This window comes from Capricornis sumatraensis, chromosome 9 (genome assembly GCF_032405125.1).
Source record: "Capricornis sumatraensis isolate serow.1 chromosome 9, serow.2, whole genome shotgun sequence".
Classification (NCBI taxonomy): Eukaryota; Metazoa; Chordata; class Mammalia; order Artiodactyla; family Bovidae; genus Capricornis; species Capricornis sumatraensis.
In genome coordinates, this window is record NC_091077.1 from 12,299,051 (window position 1) to 12,321,445 (window position 22,395).

General features: G+C 52.6%; 3 protein-coding genes and 1 non-coding gene across 5 annotated transcripts; all 4 read right to left on the reverse strand.

Annotated features, from left to right (window-relative positions):
* Positions 1 to 194: 194 nt before the first annotated feature.
* MRI1 (methylthioribose-1-phosphate isomerase 1) lies at positions 195 to 8,786 on the reverse strand. The gene is made up of 6 exons (XM_068979544.1): positions 8,647 to 8,786; positions 8,325 to 8,563; positions 7,284 to 7,459; positions 5,807 to 5,983; positions 5,504 to 5,728; positions 195 to 416 (listed from the first exon to the last, which is right to left on the reverse strand). Exons 1-6 carry the CDS (start codon positions 8,776 to 8,778, stop codon positions 289 to 291), a joined length of 1,077 nt encoding a protein of 358 aa, XP_068835645.1. The 5' UTR covers positions 8,779 to 8,786; the 3' UTR covers positions 195 to 288.
* LOC138085273 (large ribosomal subunit protein uL3-like) lies at positions 2,516 to 3,727 on the reverse strand. 2 transcript variants are annotated; one of them, XM_068979543.1, is made up of 2 exons: positions 3,344 to 3,727; positions 2,516 to 3,196 (listed from the first exon to the last, which is right to left on the reverse strand). In XM_068979543.1, the coding sequence occupies exons 1-2, from the start codon at positions 3,725 to 3,727 to the stop codon at positions 2,516 to 2,518; spliced, it is 1,065 nt and encodes a 354-aa protein (XP_068835644.1). The 2 variants fall into 2 exon arrangements, with proteins under 2 accessions (XP_068835644.1, XP_068835643.1); XM_068979542.1 differs by having other exon boundaries at positions 2,516 to 3,727.
* Positions 8,787 to 10,013: 1,227 nt separating the features above from the next.
* YJU2B (YJU2 splicing factor homolog B) lies at positions 10,014 to 22,362 on the reverse strand. Its single transcript, XM_068980640.1, has 10 exons — positions 22,329 to 22,362; positions 18,944 to 18,988; positions 16,827 to 16,880; positions 16,002 to 16,084; positions 15,827 to 15,882; positions 14,394 to 14,454; positions 13,422 to 13,564; positions 13,166 to 13,338; positions 10,776 to 10,914; positions 10,014 to 10,678 (listed from the first exon to the last, which is right to left on the reverse strand). The coding sequence occupies exons 2-10, from the start codon at positions 18,944 to 18,946 to the stop codon at positions 10,191 to 10,193; spliced, it is 1,200 nt and encodes a 399-aa protein (XP_068836741.1). The 5' UTR covers positions 18,947 to 18,988; positions 22,329 to 22,362; the 3' UTR covers positions 10,014 to 10,190.
* TRNAR-UCU (transfer RNA arginine (anticodon UCU)) lies at positions 17,503 to 17,575 on the reverse strand. The gene has a single exon. It is a non-coding gene; the product is annotated as a tRNA-Arg (tRNA).
* Positions 22,363 to 22,395: the final 33 nt, after the last annotated feature.

Below are 22,395 nucleotides of genomic sequence, written 5' to 3' on the forward strand. Positions count from 1 at the left end.
AGATGAAGTGATGTGGCCAAGATCACACTGCAGAAAAAGAGGTGGAGCTGGGATATGAACTCAGGCAGCTGGGCTCCAGATGCTGGCCTCTCAAGAGCCACACACAGGCTCTTCCAGGATCCTGCCTGATGTCCCTGCTCTGGGAAGTACTGTGGTTGTGGGAAGAAGGTCAGCGGTTGTGCAGAACATTTAATAAGTTTATTATAAAAATAATGGGGATATGGAGGCCATATGGAAGCTATGGAGAGCTAGGCTGGTTATTTCTGGGGTCCATCTAGGGTGTTCCACTCAGGAGATGGTGGCACTAAGGGCTGCCTGGAGCTCCTCGGGGGCAAAGACGCCCAGCTCTGTGATGATGCCGCCAGTGATGAGGTCGTGGGGGGTGATATCAAAGGCAGGATTCCAAACTCCAATTCCTGCAGAGAAGAGGAGAAGCAAGAAGGCAGGTATTTGGTCAATGGATGTACTTAAGCTATTGTCACGTCTCCCTCACGGTGGTTCTAGGTGTTGGGGAATCCTTGAGAATCTGGGGATCCTTACCCCCCAAATACACAAATGCATGGGTTTTGACACCCAGTTATAAGTTTAGACACCCTGACATTCCCAGATTGTTGCTAAGAAGGCTTCAGAGTCTAATACACGTCTACCCAACTTGTGCCTGCTCCAAGAATCTCTTTAGGAACTTCCAAGAGTCCACCCCAGGGCCTTTGCATGGACTGTGCTCTCTGCCTGGATGCTTTCCCTCAGATATGCTTATGATTTAATGTTTCATTTCCTTTCAAGTCTTTGCTCAAATGTCACCTTCTCAGTGAGAACTTCACTAATCACCCTGTTTAAGCCACTCTCTGAAGAGACACTTCCCATATCCTTCTGTGCCTCGTTTATTTATCCCCTTCTGAAAACATACATTAGAATTTTACTCTTTGTCTCGTCTGTCATTTGTCTCCCCACTGGACTGTCAGCCCCACCAGAGTAGGGACTTGTATGTTTTTTTCTTTTCTCGGTTGTGCCAAGAGGCATGAGGGATTTCAGTTCCCAGACCAGGGATCAAACCCAAGCCCTCTGCTACGGAAGCATCGTGTCTTAGCCGCTGGACTGCCAGGCAAGTCCCACTTTTAGGTCTTTCTTCACTCCTGTATCCCTGGCCCCTAGCATGGCAGCTGGCATTGATCAGGCACTCAAAATACCTGGTGAATGAATAACCACCTCTTACACAAGAGGCTGCAAACTGTTTTCTCGGTCTCAATTATTTTTTTAAGACCACCAAATTATCAGTCAGCTTTCAAAAAATCCCCTGGAGAAGGGAATGGCTACCCACTCCAGTATTCTTGCCTGGAAACTCATGGCCAGAGGAGCCTGGTGGGCTACAGTTCATGACGTCGCAGAGTTGGATACGCCTGAGCAACTAACACTTTCAGTTTTCAAAATGTGGGAGATTTTATCCATATAACATATGTTAAGGCTTCTCTTGGTAAGGCTTCTCTTACCCTGGGGCCTACATTCCTGTGACCCTTGGCCACAGCAGAGTACTGGGGTCGCTGGATTGCACCTGGTCCATGTTACCCAGCTTTCTTGGAGGGAAAAGCAAGCTGGGTTGTCAATTCTGCTTTCCATGGTCTTGTGGATTTTGACCAGTGCTAAATAATTAAGCCCCTAGGAAGGCAGGGGCATCAAAAAACATTGAGAAAAAATTTTTTCAGAATTAATGTATCTATTTTTATTTATTTACTTTTCATAGTCTTTTCCATTATGGTTTATCACAGGGTGTCGAATATAGTTCCCTGTGCTATACGGTAGGACCTTGTTGTTAACCCATTGTATATATAATAGTTTGCTAATGTGTCCTATTTTTAGAAAGCTATAAGGAATCACAGCAGAAAACAACAGAATATTAGGACTTCCCTCAGCTTAGTTGTACAGTATTGTTTTACACTCATTCCATATTTGGAGTAAGGGATGCTGGTCTCATTGTATTTTCAGTGCTTAGAAGTTTTAACTGGTCTTTTCTTTTTTTTTAATTCTTTTTCCGTTTAGGTTGTTATATAATATTGAGCAGAGTTCCCTGTGTTATACGGTAGGTCCTTGTTGGTTATCCATTTTAAATATAGCAGTGTACATGAATCTTTGAACTGAAACGTGAGTTAAATTGAATAACTTGATATCCATCCATCATGTGTCCAATAATGTCTGCCTCTTTGCGACCCCACGGACTGTAGTCCACTCAGCTCCTCTGTCCTTGGAATTTTCTAGGCAAGAAGACAGAAGTGGGTTGCCATCTTGTCCAGGGGATCTTCCCGACCTAGGGACTTGAACTCGCATCTCCTGCATTGCAGGTGGGTTCTTTACCTCCAAGCCATTGGGAATGGATATAGATATAAAAATAAATAAATATACCAGTGTGTACATGTCAATCCCAAACTCCCTAACTAACTGGTCCTTTTTATAAAAGTTTTCTTTTTTTTTCCCACTGGAAAATAATTTTATTGAGATTCTACCAGCTGTATAATCTGTTCTATTAGGCCCCTTCTTCCTTTGCAATTCGGTCCTTCTTAAGTGGTCCCATGAAGGCTTTCTTCTCCTCCACAGTCTGGAAGTGACCATGACCAAATTTGGAGGTGGTGTCAATAAATTTGAGGTTGATCTTCTCCAGGGCCCGCCGTTTGGTCTGCACCAGCAAGGACTTGCGCAGAGTGAGCACTCGCTTCTTGGTTCCCACCACGCAGCCTTTGAGCATGACAAAGTCATTGGTCACCTCACCACAGTGGACGAAGCCACCCAGAGGGCTGATGCTCTTGTCAGACAGATCGTAATCAGTAGAGGCATTGTTCTTGATCAGTTTGCCGTCCTTGATGAGGTAGCCCTGACCAATCTTGTAGATCTTCTTCTTGATCTCAGTGCGGTGATGGTAGCCTTTCTGCCCAGCCCGAGCCACAGAGAAGGCCACCCGGGCAGGATGCCACGCCCCAATACAGGCAACCTTGCGCAGCCCTCGATGGGTCTTACGGGGCAGCTTCTTGGTGTGCCAATGGCTGGTGACACCTTTGTAGCCTTTGCCCTTGGTCATCCCAATGACATCAATCATCTCATCCTGGCCAAACACTTGGCTCACAGGGACCTGCTGCTCAAGCCTCTCGCGGGCCCAGTCCAGTTTCTCGGCCACAGTGCCTCCGTTCACCTGGACCTCCATGAGGTGGGCCTTCTTCTGGCACAGAGGAAGCAGGCGCATCTGGGTGTGGGCAATGACACGGATGACCTGGCAGTACTTCTTCATGCTGCTGAAGTCCCTCTCAAGCTGCTTCTTGCCATCTTCGTCCTGCCACTTCTTGCAGTATTTGGTGAAGGCCTTCTTCTTAGACTTATGCCAGTTCTTATAGAAGCGCCTTTTGCACTCGTCGCTGATGTGCTCAGCAAAGATGGTCTTAAAGGTCCGGAGGCCTCGGGGTGTTTCCACGTAGCCCACGATGCCCACGATCACCATGGGCGGAGTCTCCACGATGGTCACAGCCTCCACAACTTCCTTCTTGTTCACCTTGGACCCTGGCCTATCGACCTCCCTCACAATCTGGGTCATGCCAGCCTTGTAGCCAAGAAAGGCGGTGAGGTGCACAGGCTTGGAAGAGTCATCCTTGGGGAAGCTCTTCACCTTCCCGCGGTGCCAGCTGCTGCGCTTCCGAGGCAGGAAGCCCAGGGACCCGTGCCTGGGAGTAGAGAACTTCCTGTGAGACATCCTGCCGTCGGAAGCTGCCGGTAGAGAGCTATAAAAGTTTTCAATTGTAACCTGTTTATATTTAATGAGCACTAACTAAGGGAAAATTCTTCAAGAGATGGGAATACCAGACCACCTGACCTGCCTCTTGAGGAACCTATATGCAGGTCAGGAAGCAACAGTTAGAACTGGACAGGGAACAACAGACTGGTTCCAAATAGGAAAAGGAGTACATCAAGGCTGTATATTGTCTCCCTGCTTATTTAACTTACATGCAGAGTACATCATGAGAAACGCTGGGCTGGAAGAAGCACAAGCTGGAATCAAGATTGCCGGAAAAATATCAATAACCTCAGATATGAGATGACACCACCCTTATGGCAGAAAGTGAAGAGGAACTAAAAAGCCTCTTGATGAAAGTGAAAGAGGAGAGTGAAAAAGTCAGCCTAAAGCTCAACATTCAGAAAACGAAGATCATGGCATTTGGTCCCATCACTTCATGGGAAATAGATGGGGAAACAGTGGAAATAGTGTCAGACTTTATTTTTGGGGGCTCCAAAATCACTGCAGATGGTGACTGCAGACATGAAATTAAAAGACGCTTACTCCTTGGAAGGAAAGTTATGACCAACCTAGATAGCATATTCAAAAGCAGAGATTTTACTTTGCCAACAAAGGTCCGTCTAGTCAAGGCTATGGTTTTTCCAGTGGTCATGTATGGATGTGAGAGTTGGACTGTGAAGAAAGCTGAGCGCCAAAGAATTGATGCTTTTGAACTGTGGTGTTGGAGAAGACTCTTGAGAGTCCCTTGGACTGCAAAGACATCCAACCAGTCCATTCTAAAGGAGATCAGTCCTGGCTGTTCTTTGGAAGGACTGATGCTAAAGCTGAAACTCCAATACTTTGGCTACCTCATGCGAAGAGTTGACTCATTGGAAAAGACCCCGATGCTGGGAGGGATTGGGGGCAGGAGGAGAAGGGGATGACAGAGGATGAGATGGCTGGATGGCATCACTGACTCGATGGACGTGAGTTTGAGTGAACTCCAGGAGTTGGTGATGGACAGGGAGGCCTGGCATGCTGCGATTCATGGGGTCGCAGAGAGTTGGACACGACTGAGCGACTGAACTGAACTGAACTAAGGGCCAGGCACGGTTCTCGATGTAACCTGGGTTAACTTGTTGAACGTCCTCCATGTATGAGGTAGGTCATAACAATAGCTCATAGGGCCCTTATGGATGAATTTTAGGCACCTGGCTACAGTCAGGAAGTGTGGGGAAGCTGAGAAATATCTGTCTTTTCAGAAGCACTTGACCAGGTGGTATTCTTACTTCTTATCCAAGTGAGAAAACAGAGGTGGATAAGAACAAGACAATTCTCTCAAAGTCTCCTGACTCATTACTGTACCTTCTGACCATGGAAGGGGGCTTCTCAGGTGGCACAGTGGTAAAGACTATGACTGCCAATGTAGGAGACGTTGTTTGATCCCTGGGTTTGGGAAGATCCCCTGGAGAAGGAATGGCTACCCACTCCAGTATTCTTGCCTGGAGAATCCCACAGACAGATGAGCCTGGCAGGCTACAGTCCATGGGGTCACAAAGAGTCAGATACTACTGAGCACACACCAGTGAATCTGACCTCCAAGACATGTCTGCTTTAATAACATCTTGAAGGAACTGCCTCTGTCTTAGAAGGCTGATGATAACCGAGATGCCACCTGCCACATGACAGAGTCAGGGTGCCTACACAGAGGTTCCCAGGCACTGTGGTGTACCCCTCTCTGAGTGGAAGGCTTACCTGGTGCCGCTATCCTGACCCCATTGATGTCGGTCAGCTCCTGGCCGGGACGCTCCTCAATGACGATCTCCTGGCCTGTCTCTAGGCGGAGGTCACACGAGGAGCTGGGGGCAGCCACATAGAAGGGGATGCCGTGGTGCTTGGCCGCGATGGCTAGCTGGTAGGTGCCCACTTTGTTGGCTGTGTCGCCATTGGCAACCACACGGTCGGCTCCCACAACAACAGCTGGGGAATGAGATGCTGGGAGTCAGGACCTGGCCCTGGATGCTGGAGCCCTGCCCACCAGCGCCCCTGCCTGCTGACCTGACACGCCTTGGTGGGCCATGGCGGCTGCCGCCATGCTGTCAGTGATGAGGGTGGCGGGGATCTGCTCGTAGACCAGCTCGAAGGCCGTCAGCCGGGCTCCCTGGTTGTAGGGCCGGGTCTCCGTGCAGAAGGCGTGCTCGAGACGGCCCAGGTTATGCAGTGAGCGGATCACACCTGTGGGGCCCAGCCCACCAGAAGAGGCGAAGATAAGACAGAAAGGGATAGATGGGCATGGTGACCCTTTGGCTAGCAGCATGGTACTCCAAACCATGCGGTCTGCCCCTAGGCCCTTGCAGTGGCTGTTCCTTTCTGCCTGGTACATGTGTGCTTAGAGAAAGCCTTCTGTGAGGCCTTCCAGGATTACTCCATGTTACACAGCAACCCCCACACTGCCATCCCCTGCTCTTTCTCTTTAGTATGTACCACCTTGAAATGAATCATAGATATCTGTTGACTTGCCTTTGTCTGTTCCTTCTATTTTCTCCACTGCTGGGTCCCTAACTGCTAGAATGGTGCTTGGCAAATAGTAGGTGCTTAATAAATGTTTGTCGAATGAATGAAGGAATGCACACATGAGTGAATGACAGCACACACTGTAGGTGCTTAATAGATGTTGAGTGATTGAAGGAATGGATGCATGGATGAATAATGAGGAACACAGTAGATAAGCATTTATTAAGTGTATTATTTTTTAAATATTTATTTATTTGGTTGCGTCAGGTCTTAGTTGAGGCATGTGGAATTTTTAGTTGTAGCATCCGAACTCTTAGTTGTGGCATGTGGGATCTAGCTCCCTGAACAAGGATGGAACCTGAACCCCCTGCATCGGAAGCATCAAGTCTTAGCCACTGAACCACCAGGGAAATCCCTAAGCATTTGCTGAGTAACGAATGAATGCATTGCCTTAGTATCCAAGCACAAAGGTGGGACTGAGGCAGGCAGGGAAACATCCAGGAGAATTAAGAATCAGGTGGACTCTGTTGCCTTGAGCGCCAGGACCCGGTCCCCCAAGTCCTGGTCACAGCTACTCTAATCTTTCCTTAGGGGGCTACGCCCTTCCTCTCAGTCCTCTTAGAGCCCAGATTCCACCCACTTTCTAGGCACATGGCTTCGGTGAGGCCTATTGAGTGATTGATCCTAGATGGGTAGGTGACTCCATCATGGCCTCCAAGATACAAGGAGACTTTTTGGACACTGTTGAAATAGAGATCCTTGGTTCTTTTCCTCCAGATCTGAATCCTGGCCAAGCAGTCATGATGCCACTCTGGAGGAGGGCAGACCTTAGGGATGGGCATAGAAAGATCCTGATGCTACTGAGTCCCCAGATCCAGCCATACCTGAAGCCAACCCCTTGAGTGTGTTTCTGTGCAACAACTAATAAATTCCCCTTTCTGGGGGATGCATTAAGTGGTTTGGGTTTCTTTCTCTTTCATCCATAAAGGGCCCTCCCCCATTCCCGTGGATGCCCACTCACCTAGGGCTGTGCCATAGCCAGCAGTGGCCAGCGCACCAGTGTTGCAGTGGGTCAGCACGGTCACCTTGCCACCCTGGGGTGCTGCCCGCTTTAGGAGGTGGTGGGCTCCCAGGTCCCCGATGCTCCGATTGTCCCGGAGGTCTTTTTCCAGCATGTCCTCGGCCCAGCAGATCACTCTGAGGCCAACAAGGGGCTCTGAGCACCAGCCACCAGGCTTCAGCGCCCACCCCAGCCCCTCTTCACTGCCCAACTCTGCTCTACTAGCGTTCTCTTGCTGAAAGCCTCTCTCAGCGTGAGGCTGGTCCCTTCTTCTACACCCACCTAACTGTAACTCCATTTGCTCTTGCAAAACATTGTACCAGGCATCTCCTGTGTGTCAGGCACTGGAGAATAAGACAAAAAACTCCTCTGCTAGGGGGCTGACACTGGGGTTGGGTAGGCAAATGACTAGCAGACAATAAAGGGAGGGAAAAGGCAGCAGTCAGGAGACAGAGGGTAGGGGATGAATTGTATTATATGGGGGATGGGGAAGGCAGAAACCTGAGACCTGAGGGAGAGGAGATTTAGGTGGATATCTGGGTCCCACAGAGTCGGACACGACTGAAGCGACTTAGCAGCAGCAGCTGGCTTGCAAACACTGAGTGTGCAAAGGCCTTGAGGCAGGAGCAAGTCTGGTGGGGTTAGTGGAGAATACCTGTGTAGCAGATGTGGAGGGAAAGAGTGGGAAGACAGCAGGGAGAGGACCAGGGCTGGAAACACAATTTCTCAAAAGCAAAAACCAGGTAAACCAGGTGGCACTGAAAAGGGCTGGGGGCCTTTAGGGCTGGGGACGTTTAGAGAAGACACAGTCAGGGGATTAAGTTCAAGGACCTTGGGGCCAGGCGGCCCGGTGTCGAGTCCCAGGCCTGCCTGTGTGGCCCTGGATTAAGAGCACCCTGCCTCAGTTTCCCCAACTGTAGAACTGGCAGCTGTGCACCACCACCACCACCAGTGAATGAATAGCCTCAGCTTAGAACAGTGCCGGGCACGTGGCTCCTCTACCTCTCTCGGACCGCCTCCTCCGTTGCGCCCTCCCGCTCCGCCTCCTGGGCAGCGAGGTCGGCCAGGTCCCGCGCGGCGCGGGCCATGTTGACGGCGGTGGGTCGGGCGGTGACGAGGAAGCTCAGCGCGTCCCGGACGAAGGCCACGAGTGCGGCAAGGCCAGGTCCCCCGGCGCCCGCCTGCAGCTCCACGGCGAGGCTGAGGCAGCCCACGAGGGCAATGGCTGGGGCGCCGCGCACCTGGAGGGGGAATTGGGGGCGTCAGGGACAGCAATCAGGGGAACCACTCCCACCGCAACCTGAGCTCCGCCACGCGACTCCACCTTCATAGCACGGATGGCTTCCCAGGCCTGGCGCACCGAGCCCACCGCTTCATAGCGGCTCTGCTGGGGCAGCAGCAGCTGGTCGAGAATCTGTAGTGAGCCCCGCGAGTAGCGGATCGCCTCCAAAGTCATGCTGTCACAGTCGCGCTCACCAATTTTCTCCGGGTTCCGGGGGCCGAGCCGGAATACGCGGAGGGGGCGGGGCCTCCCCGAAAGAGGCGCATGCGCACAGTAACCCCGCAGGTTCCAGGAAGTCGCCATCCGTAAGTCGGATCTTGCCGCACCTTCCCAGCCGAGCCCCGTTAGCAGCCCCCTCTCAGATGGTAAAGCGTCTGTCTACAATGTGGGAGACCTGGGTTCTATCCCTGGGTCGGGAAGTTCCCTGAAGAAGGAAATGGCAACCCACTCCAGTACTCTTGCCTAGAAAAATCCCATGGACGGAGGAGCCTGGTGTCCATGGGGTCACAAAGAGTCAGATACGACTGAGCGACTTCTTTCACTTTCCACTGTTAGTGCCCCCGTCACTATTTTGGGAGCAACGACCTCAAGCCATATAGCACGACCCCCAAGTTCCTGGTGGGCACCCTCAGGAGCGCGTACTGCCTGTGGTCTTATGTAGAGCAAAGCCCCAGTTGGGGTCCCAAGATCGAACAAACCCTTCCTGCTGCCCTGAGACCGTCCCTTCCCCGCGGGGAGGAAAGTCCAGTGGGCTGTGGGCCACCACCCCTCCGGACGGCACATTACAAGTTCCGAGAGATTAAATCGGAACCTCAGCCCTAAGAGGGCTGCGTGTCTTAACTGTTCATGCTGTTATCTCCAACAGCTCGGATAGTGCCTGGTGCATTGCAAGCGCTCCGTCAATGAGCAGTGATCCTTCTCCAGAGTTTAGGGGAAGGCAGTGGGCCATGAGCCTCCTGGTGGGTGCTCTGCTGCTTGGAGGCTGTTTTCTACTCATTTTACTAGTTTCCTTCAAAAGAAGTACACCCTTCCAAGGTGTCCCCATGGGCAAGGGAATAATGAACAGCCCTCACCTGTGCGCTCCATCCTTTGCTGCTTTGGGCCAGGATGCAGAGCACCCCACGTGCCTGCCCTGTTATCCAGTCCCCTTTTCATCCCTCACAAACTCAGCCTGTTGTTCCACCACCTCCAGGAAGTCAGCCCTGATTTCAGGCCAGCCTGGGCTACTACATTTAAACCCTCATCAAGCTGGGTGGGGACCAACGCTGTGATCAGGGCATCCGCACTGGGTAAAGAGATGCTGGGCAAGCTTCATTGGGTGGGTGGGTGGGGGCAGAGCTCCTGGGCCCATTTAGTAATCTGAGGCAGGGGCAAAGAAGCAGGCTTTAATGTTGGGAGGTCTGGGGTCCCACAAGGCACAGACACCCTCTCCAGGACCAAATAAATAACTCCATCACCACGAGAGAGTGAGCTGTGCACAGGGGTGGGGACTGAGCTCTCCAAGAGCTGGTGGGCCAGTGGGGCTGCAGCCTGGGTGGGGCCTCCTGGGGGAGTCTTGGCCTCCGGAGTGAATATGGACTGTGGCATCACTCACTCTCGGAACCGGAATAGTCAGCCACGAGGGAGGAGCTGAGGCTGCAGGGCTGTGGTGTGTCCTGGGGGTTGGCTGCCTCAGGGGAGGTGTCTGGCGGGGGCTGGGGTCTGTCCTGACAGCTCTCCTCCTGCCTCAGTGGCCTGCTGTTCTTGGGGGTCTCAGCTGTCTCCAGACAGCAGTCTCGGGGGGATGCAGGCCTGTTCTGGTTGGCCCCCTCTGGCATCTGTGGCTCCCCAGACTTGAAGGTTTCAGCCAGGTGCTGAGGGCTCTCTGGGACCTCCCGGGACCGCCGCCGCACGATGCCCAGGTGCCCCATGGTGACGGGGGAGCTGGTGGGAGTGGCTCTGCGGTTCTGGGCCAGTTTCTTCAGGACACTGCTAGCTTTGCTGCTGCTGCTGCTGGTGCTGGCTCCCGGGGTGGGGGGGAACCAGGAGCGGCTGATGATCTCTGTCCGCTTGAGCTTCTGCTTGTCCTCGTACGCTGGGGGGGAGAAGGAGGTCCAGAGCCGCCCTCTGCCTGAGCGCCTACCCCCCGTCTCCCCCCACCCAACTCCCCACGCCCACTGGCCCCCACGCACAGTCCAGGGTGTGGAACTTCAGCAGGGCGGCCAGTCTGCGGTCATCCTCTGTCTCCGGCACCAGCGGGATGGCCAGGCTGGCCTTGGCCTGCAGTGCCTCATCCCTCTCCTCCTCCTCCTGCATGGCTTTCTTCTTCTCCTGTGTCGGGGTGGAAGTGGCGGAGAGGGACAGCACTCAGTCATTCAGTTGGGTCCGAGTCTTTGCGACCCTACTGACTGTAGCCCACCAGGCAGGCAAGGATACTGGAGTGAGTTGACATTTCTTCCTCCAGGGGAGCTTCCCAACCCAGGGATCGAACTCTGGTTTACTGGGTCTCCTGCACTGGCAGGCAGATTCTTTACCACTGAGCTCTACAGAGTAGCCATGGGGAGGGAGGGTGGGTGTCAGAGTCATGCCTCTTCCATGCCCTCTGAGCTGGGAGCTGGCATGGGCATCTCCTCTAGCTCTCCTCCCATTTCCTCCTCTTTCAGTTTATGTGAGGAAAGGGCCTCACGCAGTGCTTGGGACATAGAACTTGTTCAACAAACAGGAGACATGACTTATTACTATGTGTGCCATTGGGTCCTTCACTCATTCATTTTTTTTTTTTTTTGGCTGTGACTCAAAGTAGGCAGGATTTTAGCTCTCCGATCAGGGGTCAAACCCTCACCTCCTGCAGTGGAAGTATGGAGTCCTAACAACTAGACTGCCAACGAAGTTCCCAGTCATTCATTCTTTCCACAAATACTTACAGAATGTCCTTCTAGTGTCAGGCCTTGTTCTAGACACTAGGGACACGGCAGTGAGCAGGAAAGAACCCTTGCCCTGCTGAAGATGACGTACGAGTGGGTGAGTGAGACAAAATGATGAGGAGAAAAAGAATGCTGGGAAAGCGTATGAGGGTTGGCAGGGGGTTCAACTTTAAATATGGCACGTGGTGGAGCGGAGGGGCAGGGGCAGTCTCCCTGAGATCATGTTCAAGAAAAGATGTCTAAGTGAGGCAGTCATGTGGGTATTAGGTGGAAAGGTGTTCCAAGGGGGAGGGAACAGCCTGTGCAAAGGCCCTGAGGCAGAACTGCACTTGCCAGTGAGGTGGCCAATGTGGCCGGAGCAGAATTGAGCAAGGGGAAGGTGGAGATGGGGGTAGGAAGGGCAGAGGGCAGAATATTTGGGCCTGGTGGGCCATGGGGAGGACTTTGGGTTCTACTTAAAGGAAGTGGGAACCGTGGAGGGCTCTGAGCATAGCAGGGATGCGGTCCGTCTCAGGTGCTCACGGGTGCCCTCTGATGGCTGTGAGGGGAACAGGCTGTGGGACACGAAGCTAGGAGCCACTGGGGACCAGCGTGGAGAGACGGTGCTAGTCCAGGTGGGAGACGATGGAAGCTGTGGATGTTGGCAGAGCCTGCCAGAATGTGCTAATGGATGCAGACGTGGGGAAATAATGGTGGTTATAACAAGAGGAACAAGGCTGAGTGCCTGGAATAACAAAGATGCTTCTATTACTGAGAAAGGGACGAAACAGGCAGGGCAGACTAGGGACTGATGGGGTTTCCCTGGGATGTTATGTTTGGGGGCCCTCAGATGCCACTCAGGGATGCCCAGAAGGCAGGGGACACACAACTCAGGCTATAGTCCTGGCCAGAGGAACACACTTTTAGTAACAAATAACTAGTAAGAAAACCCTTGGGCTTTTGTGATGGCCTAGTGGTTGAGTCTGCCTGCCAATGCAGGGGACATGGGTTTGATCCCTGGTCTGGGAAGATCCCACAGGCCACAGAGCAACTAAGCCAGCGCGCCACAACTACTGAGCCTGTGCGCTGCAACTGCTGAAGCCAGAGTGCCTAGAGCCTATGCTCCTGCAACGAGCGAAGCCACAGCGATGAGAAGCTTGCACACTGCAGCCAGAGAAAAGCCAGCACAGCAATGAAGGCCCGGCACAGACGAAAACGAAGAAAGATTATTTAAAAAAGCTGCTGGGCCAGATGCCCCCCAGGCGCTGTGATGTAGGGAGGTGGTCCCCACATGGTGGCTGGGGAAACTGCGGGTGAAAGGACTGCCTATAGTTAGGGAGTGATGGCGCACAGGCTGGACCTGGCTCACAGCCCACTTTGCCTTCTCCCTGCTCCACTGTTAGGGCCCCCTGGTGGCTCAGACGGTAAAGAACCTGCCTGCAGTGCAGGAGACCCGGGTTCAGTCCCTGGGTCAGGCAGATCCCCTGCAGATGGCAATGGCTACCCACTCTAGTAGTCTTGCCTGGAGAATTCCATGGACAGAGGAGCCTGGTGGGCTACAGTCCATGGAGTCACAAAGATAAGACATGACTGAGTGACTAACTTTCACTTTCTTTGCTCCACTGTTGGTGATGCCTCACTACCTGTGGTCCCAACCCTGGGCCGGGAGCCCCGCTCACCCGGAACCTTTTCCGAAGCATGCTGTTGAGGGCAAAGTCGTCCTTCCAGGCACTCTGGGCCTCCTGGATGTGGCTCAGGGTGGGGAGGGCCTTCTTGAGCGTGCTCCGGTCAGCCTCGCCGTGCTCCAGGCGGAACATGGCGTCCATCTCCAGCTTCTGCTTCTTCTCGTGCTCTGCAAGGGTGAGAACGGGGCTGGGCCTTTGGGGCCCCGGCTGAGGACCAGGGTTGGGGTCCGAGCCCACCCACAGCGCTCACCTGTGGTCAGCACCTGTTCGTTGTCCTCCATGTCCCAGCGCTCCTCCTTGCGCTGGGCGCCGCTCACAATCACGTAGTCACAGTTGGCGGGGTCCGTCTGCATCTCGATGTAGTTGACACAGAGGTGGCATTTCATCCTGAACCTGGGAGGGTGGAGGGTGGCAGGCGGGAATCTGGACACTGTGGTCGCCCTGGGCCACCCTGCGACCCCTGCCTGCTTCCCTCCATCTGTGTGCGTTACATCATCAACTAGCATTCACGGAGAACCTGCTGCATGCTGGTCTGTGTCTGGGGGCACAGCCGCGGGTGACATGTACAGGTCCATCGCCCCAGCACTGACCTTCTGTCTGGAGTTTATGTATTCATCCCGTGCATTCGTTCATTCATTCACTCATTCATTCACCAAACCGTCCCAAGCCAGGCTGCTCTGCGGCAGGCTTGGTGCCAGCTGCTGGGGACACAGCGGTGAGGGAAGGTGACCTGCTCTCGGCAGGGCTGATGTTCTAGTGGCAGCTGAGTGGGCGGGGAATGCTCAAACCACCACAGCGCTGGGTGGAGAGCACTGCTTCAGGAAAGGCCTCTCTGAGAGGCGACTTTGGAGCAGAAATCCAAGGAGGGAAAGGGGGCCTTGCAGATGTCTCGGGAAGACGTTCCAGGCAGAGGGCACCAGAGAGGGATTATGTGAGGAGCAGCGAGGAGGCTGTGTGGTTGCAGGAGAGTGAGTGATGGCGAGGGTGGGAGGAGGTGAAGGCAGGGAGGGGGCTTTGTGGGCCACGGGGAGACCTGAGATTTTTAGTCCGAGGAAGGAGGGAGCCATGGAGGGATCTAGGCAGGATGTGCCCAGACTGACAGACCATGCTGGTTTCCAGGAGAGACCCGCAGGGGGTGATCTTCAGGCAGACAGTACAAGCCTCCCTCCCACTTAGACTTCTGTGTAGCCCCTCACCCCTCGGCCCACCAGATTGCCTCTACCTGTAGATTGGGGTTGTGTAGTAATTGCCAACCTTCTTCTTCTCTGCATTGTAACGAACACCTGGGAGGAGAGGGAGAGAATGAGGCTGGGGCGCACCCTCAGCATCTTTTCCTGGGGTGGTGGGGGGGGGCAGACAGGAGTGGTGGCATTCCACTGGCCTGCAGGGGAGACACCTCCGGAGATTCAAGCGGAAAAGAGCCTTTGGGGCTGCGGGATGGGTGCTCAAGCCACAGACGGTGGTGGGTTGCAGCCAGAGGGCCTGGGTTCAAATCCTGGCTCTGCCCTACCAGCTGCGAGACCTTAGTCCAGCTGCCCGGACTGGACAGAGATGACTATGACGGCCACCACACAGGGCTGATGTGCACACATGGAGCACTTAACACAGGGCTGGGTGGCAGTGATCATCCCAAAAGGGCTGGTTTTGGGACTTCCCTGGCAGTCTAGTGGTTGGGACTCCTCGATTCCACTGCAGGGGACGTGGATTCAAATCCCTGGTGGGGGAACTAAGACCCCTTAAGCCACACAGTGCGGCCAAAAATAAATAAGTGAATAAAGTGCTCAGTGGACAGCACGTGGCGCGCGCAAGGGCTTGTAGGCTTGGCCTGCTGCCGCCCCTGCCCTTACTGTTGCCTTTAGCATTTGAACCTGACTGTGCCCACAGGTGCACAGATGGATGCAGAGACAGGGGTCTGAGGCCTGCGGTGGGTGACTCAGCCCTCCTGGCTTGTGTTTCATTCTCTGCAGCGCAGACATCCCCAGCCCATCCCACAGCACCCAGCCCAGGGGAGAGCCTGCTCTATAAACAGGAGCTGGTGGCTTTCAGAGGGAGGGACCAGTGCAAGAAGGAAGGGCCAGGTCACCCCAGGGCGGAGGCTGAGTGACCCCTCTAACGCACCCCCCTGATCAGACCCAGCCAGGGACACCTGCTCCAAAGGCCACGAGGCTCTCAGGGCACCAAGAGCAGGGCTCAGCTTGACCCTCAAGGCCGTGAACTAGAGCAGCCCCCAGCCTCCCGGGGAAAGAAAACCAGTGGGGCCACACTATCCACCACCCCAAGTTCTGTTTTTGTAGTTTAAGCCTTTTTCACTTAGTAAAGCAAGATCAGATCCCAGAATATATCATCTAATTAGCAAAAAAAAAAAAAAAAAAACCAACCACACCCCCAAACCTGGATATTCTCTAGAAAAATAACAAAGGCCCACCCTTCTTTTTTTCTTTCTCTGCACTAAGCACTTTGTATGCCATGCAGGCGGGCACTCATATCATGTGAATTCAGAGATGGGTAAACCGAGGTGCATGGAGGGATCTATCTTTTCCTCGACTCTTGACTGGGGCGTCAGCGAGATGGTCTCTCACAGCACTTAGCAACTTAAGGGGCTCGCTGGCCATGGGGCTGAATAGTGGGGGGCGGGGTGTGGAGAAGGCAGCTCACCCATGCCGATGTGGTTCTTGCAGCCGTCACACCAGATGTTATAGGGCATCTCAAACCTACACAAACAGAGAACAGCTCATTTGTCCTTGTCCGCACGCGTTCTCCCTGGGTGTCCATGCCTGAGACTCTGGCTGCAGTTACGCTGCAAAGGGCGTGGTGACAATCAGGGCCTTACCTGATGATGAGGATGCCCTGGGACAGCTTCCGAGCCCGCTCCCGAAGGGGGTGGCTGTTGTGGTATCTGTTGAGCGAGCCATGCTGTGTGGTAAGGAAGAGGGAGCAGATTAGCATTGCTGAGTCGGGGGAGCTCAGGTAATCCCTCCATGTTTCTGGGAGGCCAGGTGATTTTGCTTCCCCTTTGGACCTACGTATGGGGAGACTGTGGCATAGAAAAGCCGAGTCAACAGGGACCACCAGCCAGGATGCTCTGATTCAAAGGCCCATAATGAGTGCCCAGCATGGGGACACAGCCTGAACGAGACAGATGCGTGTCCCTGGCCTTGAGCAGTAGACATTCCAGGTGGAGAGATGGACGACATGCAAAGAAATAAACTGTGTGTCAGGGAGTTGTGAGGGCATTGAGAGAAATAAAGCACTCAGTCATGAGACGGAACACAAGGCGGCGTCAGGGGGGCCCTCTGTGAGGAGAGACTTAAAGGAAGGAAAGCAGCCTTGTGGGTCAAAATGGGCAGAGGTTCCCGGCAGAGGGAACAACGAGGAGGCCAGAGGAGCTGGAGCCGGAAGGGCGAGGGGATCTCATCCTCCATGCTCCGCTGGAAACACGCCACACCCAATGCTGGGTCCGCTGAGGACCACACTGACCACCCAGGAGGGAAGGCTGCCCCGAGACCCAGGTGGTGAGCGTAAGGCAGGGAGACTTCTCAGGCTGCCTGGGCTTCTGCAGCCGTGGTTCTGACTCCAGGAGGGGACGATGTGTGTGGGCCCCTGCCCAGGGGTTGCTTTGCTATCATGGACATGGAGAAGGAAGGCTGCCCCTTACCTTCTCGGGGTTGAAATCCGGAGGGTAGTACTTGTTTACGCCTTTCCTTTCACCCTGGAAAGCAGAAGAGAGACGTGACTTAGGGTGGGTCCTGCAGGAGACCTACCTGTGTAGCCTCAAGGGGCGAGACCTGGACGAGGGAGACAGGGACTTCCTGGAGGATGTGTGGCTGAGGACTGGAGACTTAGGGAGAAAAAAAGCCCACTGTCAGGACTTCTCTGGCAGTCCAGTGTTTAGGACTTGGTGCTTTCACTGCCGTGGCCCAGGTTCAATGCCTGGTCAGGGAACTAAGATCCTGCAAGCTCCACGGCTCCGCCAAAAGAACAGAACAAAACAAAACATGCTCCACCGCCACTGCTGTGGAAAATTCCACGAGGGTCACTCTCTCCTAGCACAATGGCTTTCACAGTTATTTTGGGGCTGTGACTTAAAATAAGACACATTTAACACCACATACACACGTAATACAGTCAAAGCATGGGTTTCAGGAAAGAATGATCATCCAGCGGTGAGAGTCTCTCTTTTAACTGCTAGCAGCCACCCGCTGAATTGACTCACTGATCTACCAAAGCAGTGGGTCTCAAACCTGGCTGCATGTTATGACCATACATTTATATTCTTTAAATATTTATTTATTCGGCTGTGCTGAGTCTTATTTGCAGCAGGTGGGATCTAGTTCCCTGACCAGGGATCGAACCTGGGCCTCCTGCATCAGAAGCACAAAATCTTCGCCACTGGACCACCAGGGAAGTCCCCGAGGAGTTTCTAAACCACATAGACACAGCACCTGCTCTGGCGCCCGGAAACTGGCTTTTCCTTTCTTTCTTTATTTTTTGGTGCGGTTTTTGTCGTTGTTTAGTTGCTAAGTCATGTCCCACTCTTTGCAGCCCCATGGGGCTCCTCTGTTCATGGGATTCTCCAGGTGAGAATACTGGAGTGGGTTGTCATTTTCTTCTCCAGGGGATCTACCCAACCCAGGGAGTGAACCTTCGTCCCCTGCGTTGGCATGAGAATTCTTTACCACGGAGTCATCAGGGAAGCCCATTTGAAAAGAAAAATTATTTATTTGCTGTCCTGCTTCTTAGGTGCAGCACTTGGGATCTTGTTCCCTGACAAGGGAAGTCACAGGACACAGGGCTTTTCAAAAGCAACCTGGAAAACATGTTTCTACACATCCTTGTGCATACATGTTTGTTTGCAATAACCAAATGGTGGAAGCAACCCACGTGTCCATTAATGGATGAATGGATAAACAAACTGTCGTCCAACCATGTGATATTACTGGGATATTACTGAGCCATAAAAGGGAAGGAAGCTCTAATACCTGCTACAATGTTTTAACAGATAAACCTTGAAAACATCCTGCTAAGTGAAAGAAACTGGATACAAAAGGACACATGGTACAGGATTCCCTTGACATGAAAGGTCCTGAATAGACAAATCCACAGAGACAGGAAGACTGGGGGTTGCCAGGGGCTGGGAGTGTGGGTGGACGAGATGAGAGCGACTGCTATTGGGTATAAGGTTTCCTTCTGTGGGTGATGGAAATGTTTTGGAACTAGAGAGAGGTGGTTGTTGCAAAATATTGTGAATATACTAAATGCTGCTGAATCACATGCTTTAAAATATTCATGTTACTTTATGTGAATTTCACCTCATTTTTTTAAAAAAAGGAAAGCAAAAAAGCTCCTGGGGTGATTTTAGCTCGCACAAAAGTTTGGGCTTCCCAGGTAGGCTCCAGTGGTAAAGAACCCGCCTGCCAATGCAGGAGACACAAGAGATGTGGGTTCGATCCCTATGTCGGGAAGATCCCCTGGAGGAGGGCATGGCAACCCACTCCAGTATTCCTGCCTGGAGAATCCCCATGGACAGACCTGGCAGGCGACAGTCCATAGGGTCACGCAGTCAGATATGACTGAAGTGACTTAGCATGCACGCATGCCCAAAGTTTGAAAACCACTCCACTGAGAAGACCATGATGCAGAGTTTAAAAATAACTTAGAGCTTGGGGTCAGGGGTAGGGATGGGGAAGGAGACGTTTAGTGGGGAGAGGAAGCTACTTAGGCCTCCCCCCTCGTATCAAAGAGAAACCCAGTGAGCACAGCCCATCTACTTACCATCTTGGTAGCTGCCTACAGGTCCTTGCCCTCCACGTGGCCAACCTGAAAAGATGAGACACTGCTTTGTGGACTCACTGCCCAGTGCTGCCCTTCTGGACAGCTCAGCAGTCCACAGATTCCCTGTGAAGATGCGGGGGGCTGTGCGTGGTAGTCCGCCCCCTAGGTGTAGGAGGCATCCGTGGAGTGGTTTGGCTGTTTGGAAAGGGAGTGTCCTGTCCACTCTCCATCCAACATCTATTTCCCAGCTGACACTTCTCAACCTTCCATGGCCCCCATCATCGCTCACCCGGAGGAGTACTGTCACCGCCTCATAAGGGCCAGAAGGATCTCTTCAAATATAAATCTGAACTACAGCTCTCCTGCTTAAAAGCCTCCAGGGGGCTTAAAACCCTTCCCTGGTGGCTCAGGGGTAAAGAATTCACCTGCCAATGCAGGAGACTCGGGTTCGATCCCTGGTCTGGGCAGATCCCATGGGCCACATAGAGCAATTAAGTCCCTGTGCCACGACGATTGAGCCTGCTCTCTGGAGCCCAGGAGCGGCAACTACTGAGCCCACGGGCTGCAACTACTGAAGCCTGAGTGCCCCAGAACTTGAACTCTGCAACGAGAAGTCACTGCAATAAGAAGCTGGCCCACTGCAACTACAGAGTAGCCCCCACTCACCGTATCCAGAGAAAACCTCGTGCAGCAACAAAGAGCCAGCACAACCAAAAAAAAAAAAACAAAAACAAACCCCTCCAGGGATTCCCATGGCTTTGAGAATCAAGTCGAGTCCCTTTCCATGGCCTGCGGGGTCCCTGCTTGCCTCCCCAAGCCCAACTCTTAGCCCTCTCCCTCTCCCTGTTCCGGTCACTCTGGCTTCCTGCCTTAGAAGGCTCTCTAGGTGCAGGCCCGCTGCCTCAAGTGCTATTCCACTAGCGGTCCGTTGTCACGGATCTCAGCTCAGACATCACCTCGGTGAGAGGCCTCACCTGACTACGTGACCTCAAGTCACTTCCTCCCTGGACTTTCTATCATGTCATCCTGTGTCTGTTTACTTGTTTACAGTCTGTCTCCTCTGCGAGGTCATACTGTGCTACGTCTGTGGCACCCGGAACAGTTCCTGATAAATGCTGACTGTGTGAACCTCTGATAACTGACTGAGGTTCCATAAGGACCAGTGTCAATGAATGACACAGGTGTCAAATACCAGGCTCCTTTCACGTGGGGTGGGGAGACGTCCCCTCCCCCTGCATGTCCAGAGGAGACTTTCCAGTCAAACAGAAGCAAGTTCAACCTGATGCTAAAGAGAAACGCTATGAGAATGTGGGGTTAGCAGATGCAAACTCTTATAGACTGGATGGACAACAAGGTCCCCCTGTATAGCACAGGGAACTCTATTCAGTATTCTAGGATAAACCGCAACGGGAAAGAATATCTCAAGAAGAATGTGTGTGTATATATATGTGTATATAAAATGTATAACTGAATCACATTGTTGTACAGCAGAAATTAACACAACATTGGAAATCAACTGTATTTCAATTAAAAAAAAGTAAAAGAAATTAAAAAACAAAGAGAGAATAGACATTATGAGAGACTAAAGTATAGTCCAGAATGGGGACTGGCAAATTTTCTCCACTGAGGGCCAGCATTTCTGTCTCAAAGACTCACCTCAGCCAGAAAGTAGCCGAGAGTATGTTAATGTATGGGTGTAGCAGCATCCTAGCAAAACTTTATCTATGGACATTGAAATTTGAATTTCGCAGGACTGTCACCTGTCACAAAATATTCTTCTTCTTTTGATTTTTTTCCCCAACCATTTAAGAAGTTAAAACCATTTTGTGCCGGCGGGCTGTACAAAATCAGGCCGTGGTCTGATTTTGGCCTGTGAGTGGAGTTTGCTGGCTCCCTATGCTGGAGTCAGAAAGTCTCTAGTAATTTCTGCCAACTTAGCTGTGTGCTTTCTAATAGTTACTGTGTGTCACACACTCCACTGACGTTATTACTATCTCCAGCTGACAAACCAGCATGCGTCAGCTTAAATAGCTTGCCCGAGCTCAGAAGCTGACGGGAAGGCAGAGCCAGGGTGAAAAGCCCCAGATATAGTGTCTTCCACCATCCCATCCTGAGCCCCTCTACACTTCAGACCCTCCACCTGTAATGTGCACCCCTGGACCAGATTCTTCTAAAGTCACTTCCAAACTAAAAATACTAACAAAGCAGCAAGTGCCCACCCAAGCTTTCAGTTCAGTTCAGTCACTCAGTAGTGTCCGACTCTTTGCGACCCCATGGGCTGCTGCAGCATGCCTGGCTTCCCTGTCCATCACCAACTCCCAGAGCTTACTCAAACTCACGCCCATCAAGTTGGTGATGCCATCCAACCATCTCATCCTCTGTCATTCCCTTCTCCTCCTGCCTTCAACCTTTTTCAGCATCAGGGTCTTTTCCAATGAGTCAGTTCTTTGCATCGGTGGCCAAAGTACTGGTTTCAGCTTCAGTCCTTCCAATGAATACTCAGGACTGATTTCCTTTAGGATGGACTGGTTGGATCTCCTTGCAGTCAAAGGGACTCTCAAGACCCAAGCTTTAGGGACACACAGTTCCCTGGGCTGGAACTCCAGCTCCATTCCTCACTAGCTGGGGAACCTTGGCCATTGTCTGAGCCTCCCTAAGTGTACAGTTCCTCATCTGTAAACAGTGGATGACCGCAAGAAGACTTTCTGTGGTTGCTGTAAATGAAATAACATACTGGGTAATGCCTGCACAGAGTAAGCACTCCATTTACAGGAACTGGGGTCTTTCAGTGGTTTTATCACCCCAGTGAGTAGCACAGGTTGGACTATAGAGGGGATGTATAGAAATCTCTGGTTTTTGGTGTCAAGAATAACACTGACACCCATTGGCTCAGGGCATAATGCTGGGGCTTGGATCCTGACTCTGCTGCTTTCTAGCAGTATAGGCAAATTCCTTCTCTCTCTGAGTCTGTTTTCTTACTTGTAAAATGGGGTTTATAAAAGTATCAACCTGATAAGGCTGCTGTCAAGACTCGTTGAGTAGAACAGCGCCTGATGCAAAGTTAAACGATGGTCGTTTTGATTATTTCTCATGACAAACCATTTTACAAGCATCATTTTACAAAATCTTCACCACGACGCAGCGCGGTAAGGCTTACTGTCCCTAAGGAAAACCTGAAGAGGTATCGGATATGGGCCGGGGTCCGGGGTTTGGGGTCGCGGCTTAAGGCTGGGTCGCGGGCGGCTTAGAGTACCAGGCCCACGTCCGCAGAGCTCCGCGGACCCGGCACTTTCTCCCCCTTCGGGCGGCTCACAGGCCTGGTGAGGAAGTGGACAGACCCCTAGCCAAACCGGGCCTGCCCGCCCCTCTGCCCTCCCGCACTCACCTGCCCTCCTGCTGACGTCACGGCGATCTGTCCCGGAAGTCCCTTCTGGGCGCGAAAGGGGGCGTGG

Bases quoted from the DNA above. Each gene is read 5' to 3' on its own strand.
- LOC138085273 (XM_068979542.1), bottom strand. From the start codon at position 3,727: ATGTCTCACAGGAAGTTCTCTACTCCCAGGCACGGGTCCCTGGGCTTC.
- MRI1 (XM_068979544.1), bottom strand. From the start codon at position 8,778: ATGACTTTGGAGGCGATCCGCTACTCGCGGGGCTCACTACAGATTCTC. The intron at 5,729-5,806 runs GTCAGCAGGCAG...CTCATTCCCCAG, and splicing joins GGCCCACCAAGGCGTGTCAG to CTGTTGTTGTGGGAGCCGAC. The intron at 417-5,503 runs GTAAGCCTTCCA...TCTTCTCTGCAG, and splicing joins GGTCAGGATAGCGGCACCAG to GAATTGGAGTTTGGAATCCT.
- YJU2B (XM_068980640.1), bottom strand. The intron at 13,565-14,393 runs GTAGAGGCAATC...CCACCCTCCCAG, and splicing joins TACACAACCCCAATCTACAG to GTTCAGGATGAAATGCCACC. The intron at 10,915-13,165 runs GTGAGCGGGGCT...ACCCCGACACAG, and splicing joins TGCTTCGGAAAAGGTTCCGG to GAGAAGAAGAAAGCCATGCA.